This window comes from Sminthopsis crassicaudata, chromosome 3, assembly GCF_048593235.1.
Source record: "Sminthopsis crassicaudata isolate SCR6 chromosome 3, ASM4859323v1, whole genome shotgun sequence".
Lineage (NCBI taxonomy): Eukaryota > Metazoa > Chordata > Mammalia > Dasyuromorphia > Dasyuridae > Sminthopsis > Sminthopsis crassicaudata.
In genome coordinates this window covers 394,906,552-394,927,174 of record NC_133619.1, presented here as the reverse complement: position 1 = coordinate 394,927,174, position 20,623 = coordinate 394,906,552, and the positions used below count along the sequence as shown (strand labels likewise).

Below are 20,623 nucleotides of genomic sequence, written 5' to 3'. Positions count from 1 at the left end.
AACTCATAAAAAAAGTTTTCTTGATTTCAGGCCCAGCACTCTATCCACTGGTCTGCCCATCTGCCAGAATTCAAACATTTGTAACTCCGTTTAATAGATGCAGAAAGGAAGAGGTAAAGGGTCTTGCTCTTAGTCACACAGATATTGAGTTTCGTGGCAAGGACTAGATCCCAGATCCTCTGACTCCTTAAGTAGTTAGGGGGCTTTATGAGGCTTATAGTCTTTATATAATAAATCTTTATAGTCTTTATATAATTATATAGTCTTTATATTTTAATTATATATTATATATATGATTTACATATATATATTTATATATGTAGTAATATAGTCTTTATATAATAAGGAGTTGGGTCATATGTACAAATAAATATATTCAAAATCCAACTTGATTGGTCAGTTATTAAGGCCCAAAATAAAGTGTCTGGGGAGGTTTTTTTGGGGAAAGTAGTTAGGAATCTTGGAAATTTGTGGGGAATTCCATTGGTGCTCTGGTCCAAGGATTCTGACAATAAAGTCTTCATCTCTTTCTTCAAAAAAGCACAAGGGTCATCTTCCCTCCCTAGAGCAGGCAACTGTTGCCCCAGAAAGCACAGAGGGTCTACTGATTTATTTGTTCCTTCTCCCCTTATGAAAGCAGAAAAGGTCCAGATTACAGATAATAGACAAATGGCAAAACACCTCTTAAGGGAAAAATTTTGCCTTAAAGATTAAAATAATTTTGATCCTGGTTCAGCTACTAAATAACAGTGTGGGAAAATCATTTGCTCTCTCTATATCTTCATTTCTTTATGGATAAGTTGAGCATGATATTCCCTATTTATCTCACAGGATTGTGAAGGATAAAATGCACTCATTAGTTGTGAATAGGAATGCTCTGAAAAGTACCAAGACCTGTGGGTATAGAAGAGATTTCTCTCTTCCTCTTAGAGCTTCTCTCTTTGCTCTTCTGAAGGTGCGAGGGGTTGAGTAATGGGGTGGGAGTGGAAAGGAATAAGGGAAGTGTGTTATTGCTGACTTTTTCACAGCTAAGATAATATGTCTCTTGTCTCTCAGATCTAGAAGGGGTTGAATTCATGAAGAAGAAGGCTGAGGGTTATAGAGGTCACTGCCTCAGGGAGTGGAGGAGAGAATTGAGAATTGAGGTGAAAATGGAGATGGGGAAGGGCAGGGCCATGCAAGCTAGAGAAGGGAAGTCCCCTATGTCACTGAGGCCCATGAGAAGCCAGACACTCACAGATTCTCCTCCTTCATTATTCTCTCCAGTACTTATTCCTTCCCCGTTTTGTTACTGAGAAAGCTTGAGCAAAATCAAATCTTAGGCCTAAGACTGTGATCCTGAACAAGTCATTTAACCTCTCTGAACTTAGCTGTATCATTTGTAAAATGGGGATAATAAATCTTGTATTACCTACCTGCAAGGATTTGCTGTGAAGAAAACCTTATAGAGAAGTGAATGGTTGTTGTTATTAGTAGCAGCAACACTAATTGTTATTATTATATAATTATTGTTCATATTATATTCTAATATACAACATATAATTATAATTATTAATAAAACAATACTTCATTATTAATAACAATTATCAACTTTTCTCATCTTCTATGGAATTCAAATAGAAATGGTCTTAGGGTAAGTCAGTATTCTGTTATTGGTATTTTCTACTTAATGTTATTTGTCCTTCATTCTCGAAAATGACCATGACATCAAGGATGTGATGCCATGATGTGCAAATGAATTGGATTAAAGTGAGGAAGGGCTGTGCCGAGCCATCAGCCTTACTTTCTCCTCCACAGCCATCTGGTCCCTGTGGCAAGATATAGATCAGGATGACTGGAAATGAACCTGTATGCAGGGAAAGATGTTGGCTTGAGGACAGCTGCACAAGTGGCTAAAATAATTGTTTTTGTGTAATTCAATAAAAAATTTAGGTTATGAGTTTATTTTTATAGGCTCATTAAAATATTCAGAACTAAAAAATATTAATCAACATAATAAATAGTAATAGTAGGAGGAGGAGAAGGAAGAGGAGGAGGAGGAGGAGGAGGAGGAGTGATGGTGGTGGTGATGGTAGTGGTAGTAGTAGTAGTAGTGGTAACAGAAATTTTTTGGTTGAGAAGGAAGCATTCTGGCCTGAAATATGAATTGCAGCTTGAGAACCCTCTCATCTTAGAAATTTTTTGTAGCCTAATTACTTCACATTAAGAAACAGAGTAGGTATAAATGTCACAAAGCTAGGATGAATAACTAACAGATTGGATGACAGAGTCAAGATCCAAAAGCATCTTGTCAAGCTGGAACAATAGCCTTAATTCTTGCAGCTGAAACCTTCTATATATGTTGTCTCTTCCATTAGAATGTGAGCTCCTTGAGAGCAGAGACTATCTTTATATATCCTCAGTTCTTTGCACAATGCTTTTCACTTAGTAAGTTCTCAATAAATATTTTTTTCATCATCTTTTTTTAAGAGTTCTAGTGGGGATAAATTAAAGTTCTAAAAGAAAATGATTTTTTCTAAAAAAAAATCAACTTTATAAATACAGGTGACTGGTAAGGTTAATCAGAGGTTTATATGAAAAAAATCTGGGAATTTTAGCATACTGCCACCCTGATATGAATTACTGGTATCATATGGCAGTCAAAAAAGTAAACATACTCTTAAGCTGAGTTAAAAGCAGCCCAGGCTTTAGAAAAAAGCCAGTTATGGTCTCCTTGTCCTTTAAATTGTTCAGACCACATATAGAATATTATTTTCTGAGGACCAAATTTTAGGAAGGTCAAACTCAAGCCATTACAGAGAAGATGATCAGGATAATTTAGGACCTTGAGATCCTGCCAAACAAAGACTGGCATAATTTAAGGGATGAGAGATAGCTAACCTTTAGAAAAGACCACTAAGAAAAAACTGTCTCTAAGTACAGGCATGGGCAATAAGAATTAGATTGTTCTACTAGATGATCTTAGAATCAGGAAAAATGGAGAGAAGTTTCAGAGAAGTCAATGAGTAGGTTTAGGTCTGACTTAAATAAAACTTTCTAGCAATTAGCATTATCCAAAGTAATAGGAAGTATTGGGTTTCCTTATCATTAGAGTTGTTGTTGAATGGTCTATCAGATTTGCTGTAGAGGGGATACTGCTCAGCTATACAGGAGGCTAAATGGCATCTGAGGTTCCTTCTAACTCTGAAGTTCTCTGAGTTGGTAAACTCAGATTATTTACATGGGATAGATCTAGGATTTCAACAGATCACAATTCCAGGGCTTCCCCACTACTCCACAACAGCCTCACCCTCAAGTCTACTTCTCAGGCAAATTGTCCGACTTGTTGTTCCCTATATATAGCATCCCATCTCTGACTGTCACTCCTCTCCAGAAGACTCTCTCTCCTCACCTCCAAACACTTTGATTCCTCCAAAGCCCAACTCAAGGGACTCCTGCATTTGGCCTCTGTTACTGCTCTCCTTCCTTCAAACTCCTTTGTGTTTTCTTTGAGGGATGGGGGGTGGGGGGCAAGAGTATGAATTTGTGATTTCATAAATGGAGGGGGCTGTCAGTAAGGAAAACTTCCTCTATTGAAGAGGACTAGCAACTGCAGCTTTAAAAATCCGAGAGCTGTTCAGGACTCACTGGGGTTTAATGATGTACTAAGTATCATATAGCCAGTATTTGTCAGAGGCAGGATTTGAACCTGGAACTTCCTGATTCTTTCTATATTTAATTTGTACATATTTTGAATACACACAAAAAAGCAGCATGGAAAAGTTAGCCCCAACAAGGTCATTACTTGGTTGATTCTAGGCAAGCTAAGCTGTCTATGTGATAGCTGCCTAAGACCAGGAAGTTTCATCATCTGGCATGTAGAGCATAATTTGTGTATGTGATGGTTCATCTTGTAGAACAAGGGTTCTTAACCTGGGAGAGGATCCATAAACTTAAAAAAAAATAATTACTATTTCAATATAATTATAATCCTATATATTTAAATTGTATTCATTTAAAAACATTATTCCAAAGAGGGATCAAAAGACTTCACCAGATTGTTGAAAGTATCTATGACACAGGGAAAATTAATAACCTTGTTTTAGAATGTAAGTTCCTTGAAGTTAGGAGCTAGTGTGTTAGATGCTAGGAGTACAAAGATAAAAAACAAAGTCCCTAGCCCAATTTTGTGGTTGTTCATTTGTTTTAATCACGCCCAATTCTTTCTGAACCCATTTGGGGGTTTCTTAATAAAGATATTTGAGTGGTTTGACATTCTCTTCTCTAGTAGTTCATTTTACAGTTGAGGAAACTGAGGCAAACAGAGCTAAGTAACTTGTGAGTGTCTGAGGTCAGATGTGAATTCAGGAAAATTAGTTTTCCTGGCCCTGAGCCCCATGTTCTGCTCCTACCTAGCACAAAATAGGTCCTTAATAAATTGTTTTGAGTAATGAAAGCACCTAGAGTCTGCAGAGATAGATGAATATGAGCTGTTGCTGAAGGTGAGGGCGGGTGGGGAAAATGTCAGAACTATGGTCAAAACACTAGATTCTCACCAACCCCAACAAGATTCCAGTGGGATGCAAACTCCTGGAGGACAGGAATTGTTTTTATTTAATTTTTTTTCCTGTTTTTATACCTCCTGTTCATAGAGCAGTCCTTTGCATATTGTAAAAATAAACGTTTGTGGAATTGGATTCTCCATATTTACTGAAGAAGGAAGAAGAGACAGTTTAGTCACTGTGTTCTAGTTTACAGCTTAAGAAGGAATTCCTTATTGGGAGGAATGCCAAATACTAGAAGCAGTGAAGAGGAATACTGTGGAATCCTATTAAATAAACATTCATTATCAAGTGCACCCTGTATGCAAAACATTAGTCTTCCTAGGTGGGTGCTACAAGCTAGATCACTCTATGTACTTTGTGAACCAGTTGGGGTGTGGCTCCGCCTCAAGAGCTGTGTCTGTGCTGGAAGACCCTGATTCTGCCCTTTCTAACCAAAGATTTCATAAACTTACAGGTGTGCAAGATCACCTAATTCAATCCATTAATTTTACTTTTGTGGAAACTGAGGCTCAGCTGGTCGGGGCAGAACAGGGATTCGAACCCAAAGCCACTCTAGGACACCCCAGATGCTGTTTCCTCTGGATTTTAATCTCCTTACCACTCTATCCCTGTGAGGGAAGCAGATCTCTCACAGGAGACTCTCTCACTTAGCTCCTGGTACTCTAAGGGAGCTTTGTTTGAGTGCTTTCCCTAAGAGGGATTCTCCCAAGGGAGGTTGCTAATATCTGTGGTTTCTTCCAATGATTCTCTACCCTCCCCACCTCCCAGCAGCTTTGCCAATCAGCCTACCTGTTCTTCTGCTTCCCTGAGTACCTTTGCCCAAAGCTGGGTCTTGGGAATAGAGTTCGGGTAGAGTAGGACCCTAGTCCCTTCTGAATTCTAGGGTGTCTTCTGTCCTGTACTTAATCTCTTTACTTCTTCCCCTCCCTAGCCTCCTCTTCACACATACTTCATTCCCAGGACAGGATCTCATTCCTGGCATTTTGCCTCCACCCTCCAGGTTTGTGAACATTTCACAATGAGCCACAGGAAACTAGGAACTTATTTATTTATTTAAGCTCCTAGTTCTGGGGATGACTGTCCCTTTCTACTATCTTTCTTTTGAGATAAAATGGGACTTGGTATCCCTTACATCCCTTACATACTTCCCTTACCCCTGAGCCTGGCACCCCCATTTCCTGCTGGGGCTGAAGCAGTGGGTGGGCAAATATTTTTAACCTGCTTACTTGCTAGAAGAAAATGAACCTGGAAGGAAAGATGATGCCCTTCTGAGGCCCTTCTCACCCTCTTCCTGTAGTTTCTCCAGGTTGAAATCTTTGGGATGAAAGGAAACTCAAATTGACACAGGAGAGCCATTCAACAATCTCCAGCTTCAGACCCCAGGATGAGGAATACTTGTATTAACTCTGTACAGCCCACCCCAGTACCAAACTTAATGCCTGGCTTATATTTTGGGGAATAGTTCAGAAAAGATTCTGCATGTTCCCTTTTCTTCCAAAGACCAGGGAAGGCTCACGTCTTGTACACAGGGAAAATAGGCTGGGCAAATGCTTATAGTACTAGGCCACTGGCCAGATGCTTCAGGGACTTTGACAAAAGTATTTCAAGGGTTAATCACTATCTCATGGCTAATGATTTATATGGCTGTGAAAACAGGAGGATGAAATGTGTGGGGGAAGCACACATCTTCTCCTGTGTAAATCTTCACTGGGAGATTTCTGCAAAGCCAGCCTCTAGCTTAGGAGAACAGAACCAAAACTAGGGCAGGCCAAGCAAGAATCACACATTGTAGTTCCTCCACAACCCATCCCCCTTATAGGGAAGAGAATTTGAGTGACAAAGGTCCTTTTCCCTGTGTAGCCTGCGCCTCATATCCTATGAGAGTTAAGGAGGAAGGCAAGTCATGGACAGGGTTAGTCCATGGAAAGTGCACTCCCCACTGCCCCCCATTGTTTTTACCCCAGGTGAAAATTTCCCTACTAAGCAATGTCCTAGATAGATCAGTCATGATCATCATCAGTTAGACAAAAATATCTCTGAGCACTTTAAGCCAGACACTCCTGAGAGTAAAACAATTGAATGGAACAAACATTTATTAAATGCCTACCATGTGCCAGGCACAGTGCTAAGTGCTTTACAAATATCTCATTTGAGAAAATCATTTGGGAAATCAACACCAGTAGCAGATATTCCATAATTAATTCTAGCAACAAGCTAGCCAAGTTACCATGCTTTCTATTCACTTCTTCAGCCAGTGGAATATGGCATATGGAATGGTCCTCCATTGCTGAGCCTTGGGTATTATCACAAAGAGGCCCTTCTTTCCCAGAACTCCGTATCACTCACCTTCAGAGCTGTGAATAATAAGATTTTTTGGGGATGGGACTGGATGAAGGATTCCACCTATATAGAGAACTTGCAATGAGAAAACTTCTACCCATACAGAGGGTACCTGCTGGCAATTTAGGGACTAGAGGTGTTACTTGGGAGCATGATCAGGTTAAGTACTTGCCCAGGACACACATTTAGTATGGGTCAGAAGTGGGATGGGAAACCTTATCCACTATCACTTTATTACCTTAATAATAACACAGCAATTATCAATAACAATAATGATAATAATAATGCTGATGATGTATCCCTCCCAAAAGGGATGCTAGTGTTGGATTGAGGCAAGGATTTTAGTAACTAGATAGATCATTTTTATTAATTGTTATCCCTAGTAATAAAGTTAAATAATTATAAGGGAGGTTCTACTATGCCTTTAAATTAACTGGAGACCTTTAGAGAGGTGACTTTTTCATACTCACCTAGCACAGCAAATATATTAGATCTCAGAGCCAACTTTCTTTATGTTCCCCAAAGCAACTGGCATAACTTGGCCTATAGAGTATCCAGTTTCTTATTCAGCATGACTATATGTAATGGCTTGGAATTAGAGCATCTGGCTTTATATTACAGCTCTGCTACTTTTTCCCTGTGTGACCTTGGCCATCTCTCCCTTAGCTTTCCTAGATGCTGAATCCTTTCATGCTATAAAATAAGGAGTTGGACTAGATAGTTTTCTGAGGTCCCTTCTAACTCTAAATTTGGGACTCCTAGGAGCCTACTCTTCCCGGTTCTACCTCATTCACCTGTCAGCTTAAGCAGTTTGTTGTTGTTTTTAATTATAGCTTTTTTCCTTCAAAATACTGCAAAGATAGTTTTTTTATATTCACCCTTGCAAAACTTTGTGTTCCAAATTTTTCTCCTTCCCTTCCCCTTCCCCTCTCCCTCAGCAGCAAAGTAATCCAGTATAGGTTAACCATGTGCAATTCTTTTATATATATTTCCCCAATTATGCTGCACAAGAAAAATCAGATCAAAAAGGAAAAAAATGAGAAAGAAAACAAAATGCAAGCAAACAACAACAACAAAGGTAGAAAATACTATGTTGTGATCATAGTCCTTTTTCTGGATGCAAACGGCTCTCTCCATCACAAGTCTATTGGAACTGGCATCAATCATCTCATTGTTGAAAAAAGCCAAGTTCCTTAGAGTTGATCATCACAATAATCTTGTTGTTGCTATATACAATATTCTTCTCTTGGTTCTGCTCACTTCACTCAGCATCAGTTCATGCACATCTCTCTAGGCCTCTCTGAAATCATCCTGCTGATCGTTTTGTATATATCAATAATTCTCCATAACATTCATATACCATAACTTATTCAGCCATTCTATAACTGACAGTCATCACTCAGTTTCCAGTTTCTTGCCACTACAAAGTGGGCTGCCACAAACATTTTTGCACAGACGGATCCTTTTTCCTTTTTTATTATGTCTTTGGGATATAGACCCAGTGGAGATACTGCTCTTTGTCCAGAATGGTTAGATCAGTTCACAACTCTAGCAACAATGTATTAGTGTCCCAGTTTTGCCACATCCCCTCCATCATTTATCATTATCTTTTCCTGTCATCATAGACAATTTGAGAGTTGTGTAGTAATATTTCAGAATTGTCTTAATTTGCATTTCTCTAATCAATAATTATTTAGAGCATTTTTCCATATGACTAGAAAGGACTTTAGTTTCTTTGTCTGAAAATTGTTCATATCCTTTGACCATTTACTAATTGGAGAATGGCTTGTGTTCTTATACATTTGTATCAATTCTCTATATATTTTAGAAATGAGACTTTTATCAGAGCTCCTTGATGCAAAAACTTTTCCCCCTGTTCTCTGCTTCTCTTCTAATCTTGGTTGTATTGGTTTTGCTTGTATAAAATATTTTATATTTAGTATTATCAAAATTATCCATTTTGCATTCCATAGTGTTCTCTAGTTCTTCTTTGTCCATAAATTTCTTTCTTCTCCACAGATGTGAGATCGAGACTATCCCTTGTTCTCTTAATTTGCTTATATCATTCTTTATGTCTAAATCATCAATCATTTTGACCTTATCTGGGTTTAGGGTGTTAGTCAATGACTAGTTTTTGCCATACTAGTTTCCAGTTTCCCAGCTGTTTTGTCAAATAGTGAGTTCCAATCTCAGAAACTGGAGTCTTTAGGTTTATCAAACACTAGGATTACTATAGTTATTGACTATTGTGTCTTATAAACATTATCTATTCCACTGTTTCACTACTGTTTCTTAGCCAGTACCAATGGTTTTGGTGACCACTGCTTTATAATATATTTTAGATTTGGTATAGTTAGGCTACCTTCATTTGATTTTTTTCATAATTTCCTTGAATTTCTTGACCTTTTGTTCTTCCAGATGAATTTTGTTATGATTTTTTTCTAGCTCTGTAAAGTAATTTCTTGGCAGTTTGATTGGTATCACTCCAAGCAGCTTGGATCAAGAATTATATGAGGAGCACAGGGACACAGGGACTGGCCTGCTATCCCCAAGGGGCTGATTGGAAGAAGGAAGAGGAGGCCTGCTCCAGCTGCAGCAGTGCCAGGCACAAACAGGAAGCATCACCTGAGAACAGCGAGCTTGGATGCTGGAAAATACCCGGCAGCAAAGATGCATCAGCACACGGGCCCTGTTCCAGGGTGGTAGTCAGAGCTTGGAAGGGGAAATCGGATACTCCACAGGCCTAGCGTTCAGCAGGGGGATGAGAGGGGGAGACGTGGCTTCCAAAACACTGGCCAAGGACAGCTGCAGGTCCCAAGGTCTGGTGGCTTTTACTAAGAAGCCTCCCCAGGTCTCTTAGTGCTGATGCCTACTGGTAGCTGAGTAGCTCAATGTCTGTGTCCTGAGACTGCTCTCAGGATTGGTGAGTCCCCAGCCCTGCCTCAGGAGGGGCCCTCAGTCATGCTCATTTCATTTCTTGTGTTCTTCCCTCCCCATGTTTTCCAGCTTTTTACCAGCAGCAGCTGTGCCCCTCTCCTCCCTCACCCTGTCTCTCGCCTCCCTTACCAACTCTTCTTTTTGTATTGTCTTCCCTTTTTAGAATGTGAACTTTAGCCCAGAGAATGTCTTAATGCTTAATATAGTGCTTGGCACATAGAAAACACTTCATGAATGGAAGGAAGGAAGGAAGAAGGAGGAAGAAAGGGAGAGAGTGAAAAAAAGAGAGAGGAGAGGAAGAATGGAGGGAGGAAACAAGGAAGGGAAAGAGGAACCAAGAGAGGGGTGGTGAAAGAGAGGAAAGAAGGGAGGGAAGGAGAAAGGAAGGAAGGAAAGAAGGAAGGAAACAAACGTTTGTTAAGGATCTATTATGTTCCAGGCATTGTGCTAAGCCTTTTTAAAAAATATTTTAAAAATATTATTTCACTTGATCTTCACAACAACTCTGGGAAGTGTATGCTATAAGTACAGGTGTATGTCATCCATCTGAAGTATATGGGATGATTAGGACTACATTTCTGCTGTGAGGGCTTGCTGAGCTCTTTTCGGGGCTGCTCATCAACCTTGGGGGCCACTTAAGACTCTCTATCCTGTGGCTCCAAGAAGCTGCAGCATGTGCAAGCAGCTACACTCTGGTAAACCATCTCAGCAGATAGACTGAAGGAAGTTGAGGTTAACTAATAGTCCTCAAATCCATCACTATCCTAGGCATGTGAAGACTTTCCCTGTGCAATGGGTGGATGAGAACAATTTGTTCCAATGGCCATGAAGGCAACTAAAGTGGGTGGTGGAGCACTCAGAGCTTGGTCAGACATCAGAGCTGCCAAAGTCATCAACTATATCCTGGGCCATTGCCATTTGTCTTGACTTTTGTCCTGGCACTGGACTTCAGTGATGTTGAAAGAGAGAGTGAAGGTGATGACTTTGCACAATTCTGCCTTACTTAAATCCAATTCATATGTGAGTCAATACATCAGCCATGATGTCATTAGTTATCTTTGAAAATGAAGGATGAACCACATTTCTCTCTCTCTCTCTCTCTCTCTCTCTCTCTCTCTCTCTCTCTCTCTCTCTCTCTCTCTCCCCTTCTCCCCCCTTTGTCTTCCTTTCTTCCTCCCTCCCTCCCTCCTTCTCTCTCTCTCTCTTTCTTTCTTTCTTTCTTTCTTTCTTTCTTTCTTTCTTTCTTTCTTTCTTTCTTTCTTTCTTTCTTTCTTTCTTTCTTTCTTTCTTTCTTTCTTTCTTTCTCTCTCTCTTTCTTTCTTTTTCTTTCTTCCTTCCTTCCTTTCTTTCTTTCTTTCTTTCTTTCTTTCTTTCTTTCTTTCTTTCTTTCTTTCTTTCTTTCTTTCTTTCTTTCTTTCTTTCTTTCTTTCTTTCTTTCTTTCTCTCTCTCTGTCTTTATCTCTCTCTCTTTATATTTATCTATCTATATCTATTTTTCTGTCTTTGTATATATCTAGCATCTTGTAAGCCTGGTCTAGGGTGACTTAATTCCACTTTTGTTTTCCATTGCATAGAAAAAGCCCCAAAGGCCCTCCGGGAAAATGTCCAATTGCCCTCAAGATCCCATCTTACCCTTAGCAGATCTCTAGAGGTGATAGTTTGGGGGAGCTATAGTGTTTCATGCTGAAACCATTTCAGACTCTGATTTATAAAGAAATTTCATAGAAAAATATACTCTTAATATGTGGCTTCTATCTGCTGGTTTGGGAATATTTGGGAGTTATAAACATTTGAAAGTTCAGGGATATTACCAAAAATGTCCTATCCATCTCCTCTCCTTTCAGAATGCCTTGCCTTCTAGGTCATCATCCACGAGATCCCCATCCAACACACCACCCCCCATAAGGTCTTCACCCAACAGGTCACCATCCACTGGATCATCCCCAGCAAGGTCAACACCCAACAGATCACCATCCACTGCATCATCCCCAGCAAGGTCATCACCCAACAGATCACCATCCACTGCATCATCCCCAGCAAGGTCATCACCCAACAGATCACCATCCACTGCATCATCCCCAGCAAGTTCATCCCCTGCCAGAGCATCCCCAGTCAGATTGGTTAGATCAACCCCAGTGAGATCTGCTGTCAGATCAACCCCGACAAGATCATCTCCAGCCACACGAGCAGCCCCAGAAAGCAGAAGTAAGATGGGATATTGAGTGAAGGGGAACAAAAGCAGGATTGAGGCTCATAGGGAAAGAGTAGGCATTTTAAACCCACAGAATAAGGGGGAAGGTTCAGCTAATGGTTCTGTTTCTGGAATTGGGGTGTGTTTATATGTGTTAAGAGAATAAGAAGAGCTGGTGATGAAGACCTATCAATCACTGAGTATTTATTGAGATGTTGAAGAAATAATTAAATAGGAGACCACTGTCACTATGGCAATACAGGAGGTAGGGAATATAGAGTACCAGTAAGATCTATAAGAACTTTGACTGCTATTGTTCTGTCTGATCTTCTGATTTCCTGGCATGGGGTAGTCCATTACAAAGTGAATTAAAAACCACAGCTTTTCCCACTGGGTCATCCTATTTAACTAGCTATGGAGCCATCTGGTTCCACACACTGCTAGCTCTGGATTGAAGTGACAGTAAGCAAGATCCATCTGTGAAGAAAGACTAAGATCAAAAGCTTCCCTCTCTTGAAGGAGATGAAGCATGTCAATGGATAATTCCTCTACAGCAAGGGGTGTGAGGTGGGGAAAAGAACCTGTGGATAGATTTCAGAGGGTCTGTGGACTTGAGTGATTAAAAAAATATTTTAACTTTCCACAACCTCTAAATGAAATTTGGCATTTCCTTCAATTATTTGAATACATTAAATGAATCCACAGATTTCAAATGATGGTCAAAGAAGTTTAAGGTACCGATAATGTTAAGAATCACTGATCTACAGGACAATTAGTCATTGTGAATGGATTACTTCTTATAATATTCAAATTTTATCCATGCTCATTCTGCTAGCCATCCCAACTGTGCCCTAATTCCCTGGACATGTTACCAATTTGTCCCAGACCCAAATGATCTCCTAATAGTGGGAATGAGTGTCTAGGTACTTTGCTTTAAATGGTTGCAATTTGGGGAAGTTTAAGTCAATCAATTGAGAGAATTTTTTTATGGAGAGTTACAGCCCTAACAGGTCCCATGTGGGATTTGTTTCCTTCACTTTGTTTCCTTTTCCCTCTTCTACGGTACCTGTATCCTTCCCAAGAACCTCACCTTCCTGTACTGTCACCCTACTCCTAGGTGTGTCCATGCCCAAGATCACCTGGCAGGGGAGCCAGAAGAGACTTAGCCTCATTGGCTGTATCCTGCTGCTCATTGCCTTGGTTGTTGCACTCATCCTGTTGTGTGAGTCCTGCTTTGGCTGGGTGGGCTGGGCAGACAAGGTCAAGTGCATCCTCATTAGAGTTCTCCCAAAGTGGAATGAGTTATCTTGGGAAATAGTGGGTGCCCCTTAATTGGAGGCCTTCAAACAAAAGCTAGTCATCCATATGTCTGGCATGGCATAGAGCAGATTCTGGATCATAATGGTCATGGCCTTAGATTCCTTCTTATTCAGTGATACTCTGATTCCTTGGCAGGAAGTGACCAGAAACAACCCACTTAACTTTTCCCCTAACAATAATAATAATAGCTAATGTATGTGCTTAATGGCTTTTGGAGCAATTTACACATATTATCTTGTTTAATATTCCTAACATATACCTAATATATATATATATATACATATATATATATATATATTATATCTTTATAGGAAGGAACTGTTACTGTCTCATCTCCATCAAAAGGCAGAAAGATGGTACAATGGGATATTGGGCTTACAGTCAGGAAGAATTGAATTCAAATACTGACTCTGGCACTTATTAGCTGTGTAACCCTGCCCCTGTCAGTATCTGACTCTCTCCGTTTCCTTATTTGTAAAATGGAGCTAATAATAGCACCTTCCTCATAAGATTGTGTGATTAAAGAAGATAATATAGGTAAAGTGCTTTATAAACATTATAATGTTGTATAACTTCCATTATTCTATTATTATTATCTTACAAATGAGGAAACCAAGACTCATAGGAGTTTAGATAGTTATCCAGAGTCACACAATTAAGTATCTGAGACCAAACTTTTGGAAGAATATGTAGGATGAAACTTTATGGAAGAAGGAAGACTTAAGGTAGACTTAGAAAGGCTATACTTTGGACTGGTAACAAGAAAGAGAAAAGATATTCCAGGTAGTTCATTCCAGGTGGGATGCACAGCTCCATTGTAGGTGAAGCAAGTAAGAATAAGCATAGAAACAACTTCTGAAGTTGGTGAGGATTCAGCCCTGACTGACAGAGCAAAGGATATGTAATGTGAAGTGGTAAGAGAGAGATTTAGTTTAGGTAAAATGGACCAGATAATGGACTCATACTTAAGTCTCAGTAATCTTATTTTGGACTTGCTCTGATACACAGTGAGGATATTGTAGGTTCTTGAGAAAGGGAATGATAGGATTTAAGTGGCATTTAAAATTAATTAAATGATATTCATCATGGTTTGATTTGGAGGTGGGCAAGTCAGGAATAGATATACTGATGTCAGAAAGACTGACCAATTGATTAAAATAGTGATCCAAGACGAAAAAGTCTAGATTAGAGGGATGGTAACGGTAACAAAAAAGAAAGAACGAATTCAAGAGATTTGCAAAGGATGAAGTAACAGGCCTTAGCAACAGATTTGATAGATAATATTAAAGAAAGGAAAAGTCAAAGCTTATCCAAGATTGCAGTATTGGGAGAATGGCACCACCAATATCAGCAGTAGGAAATGAGGAGAGGATGGACATTGAGATGGAGGAGATACTGGATAGCATTATGTAGTAGAAAAATTTGAACTTGTAGTCAGAAGATATTGGGTTAGAATCCAAGCTCCAACCCTTATGAGGTACGTTAACTTTAGGAGAATCACTCAATTTTTCAAAGTCTAATTTCCTCACCTGTGAAATTGAATTAATAATATTTGCTATCCCTACTTCATAGGCCTGTGGTGAGGAAGGTGTAAACCTTAAAATGTGAGTGATGATGAGGATGTGGATGTGGAGATGACTAGGAGTCAGCTGAAGTAGTAGGGACTAGAACTTAGATGAGACTTCAGGGCTGGATAGAGTTATTAGAAAAGGTATGACCAAAAAAGTAACGGGATGGATTGTGGTATGTGGCTTGTGGTGTTTGTTTCATTGCTTATAGAGTCAGCAAAATGATCTAATGTACCACAAAGAGATGGTAATTATGATTGTGATCATAGATGAGTCTTCTTTCACCAAAAGATTAATGGATATAAATGTTTCTGTACTTTTGTTGGTGAACTCACAGGTAAGGAAATTCCCTCCACCAGTGCAAGTCAGTAGCTTCTTGAAATATATATATATATATATATATATATATATATATATATATATATATATATATATATATATATATATATATATATATATATATATTTTTTTTTTTTTTAGAGGATGTCCTAGAATACTGAAAGATTAAATCTGATCAATTTGATCAAACAACTTGATACCTTTCAGAGGTGGAGCTTGAAATTAGGTTCTTCTGGCTTCTAGGCAATTCTCTATTGACTATGTCACATTGTCTACCACTGGTAGTCATCTATCATCAGAGTTAGAAGGGGCTTTAGAGGTAATCCAGTATAGTTAATGAGGGAATGAATTTAAAAGGGGTCAGGATAACATGTTGAGGGGCTCCTTCATTGAATGGATAAAAAGAGGAAAGGAAGCCTGTAATGAATGTTTGAAGTTCTGGGGGATGGTGGAAGTCAGTCAGTGGACAGAATTTGTGTGGGTTAGTGGTATAGAAAGAATCTCAAGGGGTTTTAGGGCTGAGATGTGATGGGGACAAACGGCACATAGCATTAACAGCATAGAGGACATTTTCTCCATTAAGTTTGGATTCATAGTCACTTATGAGAGTTTTCACTTTCACTTCACTTTTACCTTACCTATTATCATAAAGATACTATTTAAACCTTACAACTTTTCTATGAAGTATGTAGTATAGAAATTGTCAACCTAATTTTACACATGAGGAAACCTAGGTTCGGAGAATTTAAGAATATTGTCCAGTGGTCACACAACTGGGCTGTCAGAGGCAGAATCCAAAGTTTTCCAAGTCCAAGTTCATTGCTCTCTCTCTCCACTTTGTCACATTACCTTCTTGACCATTTATAGTTTAAACCAACTTGGACCAGTCCAAGTCTGTCATTTCACAAACTGAGTCTAAAGAGTGAAAGGACTTGGTTTAATTCCCTTGAGGTTGCTCTCCATGTTATAACCCTTTGCGATTATCTATTCTTTGAAAATGGTGAAAGAGAACCCAATAGTCCTAAAGAGAAACCAGATTTCTGTTTCTGCCAGACTCTGGTTCTTTGCTGAGCCTCCTGTTTCTTTCCCAGTTTATTTCTGGAAGGGCCACACAGAGATCAAGTACAAGGAACCCACCGAGAGCTGCCATAGGAATGCCGTGCGCTGTGATGGGATTGTGGACTGCAAGTTTAAGAGTGATGAGCTGGGATGCGGTAAGTGGGATCAGGGTGGGCGGGCAGTACTTTGGGCATAAGTATGAATGATCCTGCCTGTGCTTGGATATGCACAGCAGGGTCTGTAGGTGAGAAGGTGAATGTGAGACAAACAAAAGATTCCTATGTCTGCCCCATCCCCAGTCAGGATACTGAATATTAACATCTAGGAATATATATATATATATATATATATATATATATATATATATATATATATATATATATATATATATATTAGGGTTTATATTCTAAACACATGGGAGCCTGGATCAGTATATATGCCTAGATGTGTTTCAGGGGAATTTCTCTCTATAAATAGGTTGGAATCTAAGGTACTTCAAAGATACCTTCTATTTCCAAATTTAGGATGCTTTATCTTTTGATGTGTATGAATTTGGCTTAGATTGTGGTCCCTGCTCTCTCTTCTGTGGACCTCACACCTTTTCCTAGAACAGGATGTCTTTTTTTTAAAGAAGTTTTTCCATCCCAACCATAGTGGTCAGCTGTGGCCCTCCCAGGGACAGTTAGCTTGGCCAAGGTCTTATGACCCAGGGGATTAGGAGCATAGGACATCAATTTAGAGCTAGAAAGGACATCAGGGATTATATGGTCCAATCTTGTCATTTGATAGATAAGGAAACCAAGGTTTAGGAAGTTGCTTCTTCTTTTTTTTTTAAAGCAACAATAATCACAAAAACTCTAGTTTTAAAAATAATTTTATTTATAATTCTTATTTATATATTATATATATTTATCCACAAATCTATAAATATTTATTTATAATTTTATTGATTTTGTTACTTCACCTTCACTTCCTAATATATCTCTCCTCTATTCTTTCCTAGCCCTCCAAAATATTAGTGCCTTTCTTCTGAGACTATCCTCAATTTTTGCTGTTGTTGTCATTGTTCACTTGCTTCAATTCAATCCATTTGTGACCCCATTTGGAATTTTCTTGGCAAAGATATTAGAATGGTTTTATATTTCCTTCTCTAGCTCATTTTACAGATTATATATATATGTAATTTTTTATGAACATAGTTGTGTTTATGTTGCTTCCCCCATTCGATTATGAACCCCTTGAGAGGAGAGATTGTTGTTTTATGTAATTCTTTTTAATCTTTCTTTGTATAATGCCTGGCGTGAAGTAGGGGCTTAATGTTTGTTGACTAAGTGACTGAATCTTCTTTTTCCAGTAAGTCATTCCCTATCACAAAAAAATTTAAAAGGGGAGAGAAAAAAAAAGTATTTCAGCAAAATTAATCAACACAACAACTGAGGTGTCCTCTCTTTTTTCATATACCGCCACAGGATGCCTGAGCCTCAGTGAATATTGAGTTTCCTGGCTGGGTTCCTGTTTTGGAGATTTTGTCTTGGAATCTTATTCCTTGTACAAACAAAAGTCCAAGCCCTCAGTATGTCTAGCTTTCTTCCTCTCAGTTTCAGTTCTGTGAAGCTGGCTTCTAACTCCATAGATCCCAAGCCTCAGAGACTTTCTCTTTTCTTTCCAGTGAGGTTTGACTGGGACAAGTCTCTGCTTAGACTCTATTCTGGGGTCCATCACCAGTGGTTGCCTGTCTGCAGTGATGGCTGGAACAACTCCTACTCTGAAAAGATCTGCCAACAACTTGGCTTTCAGAGGTACTTTCTGATGCTTACTGATCCTTTCATCAGTCCTGCGCCTATGCCCTCATGCTTTACATCCCATTGCCTTCAATCCAACTGCCCCCCCTCAGCCTCCAAAGCTTTCTAAGTCTGATAATAGCTAAATATTAGTTGAATTAACAAAATATTAGTCTGAAAACTAAACCTTTGGCCTAAAATATTCTCTGAAGAGGCAGCTGTGCTATTTAATAAAATGGCTGGGATCCAAAGAACTCAAAGGTGTGCTGGTAAATATTTAACAATCAGTTCTCTGAGGGGAAAATAATGCATGACATTTTAAAGTTTAGTCAACATGATTAAAATTTTTTTCATTACTTTCTTAAGTCTGTAAATCAACAAAACAATAAATCAAGCCCTGATTTGCAGTGTTTGCTGATTTTTGAGGTATTAAATTTTCACACTGAAAACTGGGATATGAAAAGTCATTTATTTAATTTACCTCACAATCCAATGAGGGAGTTCTAGCACACCTATGAAAGGACCCATCCTGAAATGATTTTCTAAATCCCAAAAAGGGTCCTAAAATGAATGTCATATAAGAAAGAACTTTGAACACTTTTTACTATAAACAAATTTTTATTTATATTTCCCAATTATTTTTCCCAAATATTTTCCCATATATTTCCCAAATTTTACAATTTTTTAAACATTCACTTAAAAAAATTGAGTTTTAAATTCTCCCTCTCTCCCATACCTTCCCCACCCTTTGAGAAGGCAAGTAATATTGTATTGCTATAAAGTCATGCAAAACGCATTTCTATATTAGCCCATGTTGAAAAAGAAAACACACACACACACACACACACACACACACACACACACACACACACACACATGCCCGGAAACATAAGAAAAATAAAGTTAAAAAAAATACGCTTCAATCTACACTCAAAAGTTAGTCAGTTCTCTCTGGAAACGAATAGCATTTTTCGTTATGGGTCTTTTGGAATTGCATCATTGTCTTGATCAGAACAGCTGAGCCCTTCACAGTTGATGACTGTTACAATATTGTTACTGTGTACAACATTCTCCTGGTTCTCCTCACTTCACTTTGCATCAGTTCATATAAAGCTAAGGGAGAACAATTTTAAGAATTAGTTTTTTATTTTATTTAAATTTTATTGATCTTAACAAACACCAAATAGAATGAGTATTTGTATAACAAAGTAGAGCAGAAGAGAGTTGTACATGAATTTGCTTATGTCAATTATTTATTACTTGCTTTTTTAAAAAAAAGCATTTAATAAGTTCATCTTATCACTTTCAAAGCCATCCTGCTAGTCTAATCTTCCTTCTGGCCTAAGAAAGAACCTCCTAACCATGAGAGCTGTCCAAGAATCCAGCTGGCTAAAGTCCTATAAATATAGTAAAAATGATGAACTTCTTGTTGAGAGAGATAATTGCAGTCAGGCTTCAATCACCACTTGTGGAGATGTCATAGAGAAGTCTCTTACATTGGATAGTGAGGTAAACTAGATGACTTCTCATATCCATTTCACACCTGATATTCAGTAATTGCACGGATCTCATGCCACAGAATGAGGCAGTTAAATAATATCTTGGACAAGATATTTCACTTCTATGAGCCTCAGTCTCTTTACTGCAAAATAATAGAGTTGACCTAAGTGATTCTAAGACTCCTTCCAGATCCAAGTCCTATATTCTTGTTATCTTGTGGGAGAGATGACCAAGGATGCTGGGAACTTCTATTAGGAAGGGCAAAGTAGCTGTTCTACTAGATTGAAGTAGGTAGAGACAGTGCCTGCGATTCATCATTGCAATGATATTGTAAGGATAAAACAAGACAATAGGCAAAAATGCTTTGGGTGGGGGTCAAGAAAGAGTTCCATCAGTGTTAAGAGTATGTGATTGTGAGTGCTTATCATTTGACTTCAGGATTGTGTTAAAGTTCAGAGACTTGGAGCGGGAACCCCCAGGGGTTCAAGGATTCTCATTCTTTTCTCCTTTTCCTTGGCAGTGCTCACTACACAGGTGAAGTTGTTCTCCAAGGGGTCTTCGGTAGTTATTCTGTGTCTGAGTACAACAACACCATCCAGGAGAGCATCAAGAGGTAAGGATCAAGTAGGTATGCTACCAGTTTGTCTGGAGGCCACCTGTCCTTCCATTCTTTCTCACCTGTCAGGTGGGCCAGAGGGCTAGAGGACCAGTGTTGGTGTTAGGGATCTTCTTCAACTTGGATTAGGTGTGGAACTTGAGACTCCTGGGTTATAGCCATGGGCAAGTACATCAGTAGTGTGACATGGTGGCCAAAAAACTTTTACCATCTTTAACTGTGCTCAGAAAGTCATGGTTTCCAGCAAAGGAAAGGGAAAGTCTCTCTGTCATTATTAATAATTAGTAGTTAGTTTAATAGTCTGAATACTGTGGAATTGTGGGCTTCCCTTTTTATTAAGGACATTAACAAAATTGTTCTGGATCAAAGAAGTATGATCAGCAAACTGAGAAGGCTGGTGACCATGCTATGCAAGGTTCAGTTGAAGG

At 38.8% G+C, this 20,623-nt stretch overlaps 1 protein-coding gene across 2 annotated transcripts in view; it reads left to right on the top strand.

Annotated features, from left to right (window-relative positions):
• Positions 1–20,623, top strand: part of TMPRSS13 (transmembrane serine protease 13) — a 47,628-nt gene that overhangs the window by 11,725 nt on the left and 15,280 nt on the right. For both annotated transcript variants that reach the window (XM_074302228.1, XM_074302229.1), the window contains exons 2-6: positions 11,666–12,026; positions 13,130–13,234; positions 16,331–16,453; positions 17,968–18,097; positions 20,100–20,192. In XM_074302228.1, the coding sequence (XP_074158329.1) occupies positions 11,666–12,026; positions 13,130–13,234; positions 16,331–16,453; positions 17,968–18,097; positions 20,100–20,192 (812 nt within the window). The remainder of the gene's footprint in view (positions 1–11,665; positions 12,027–13,129; positions 13,235–16,330; positions 16,454–17,967; positions 18,098–20,099; positions 20,193–20,623) is intronic.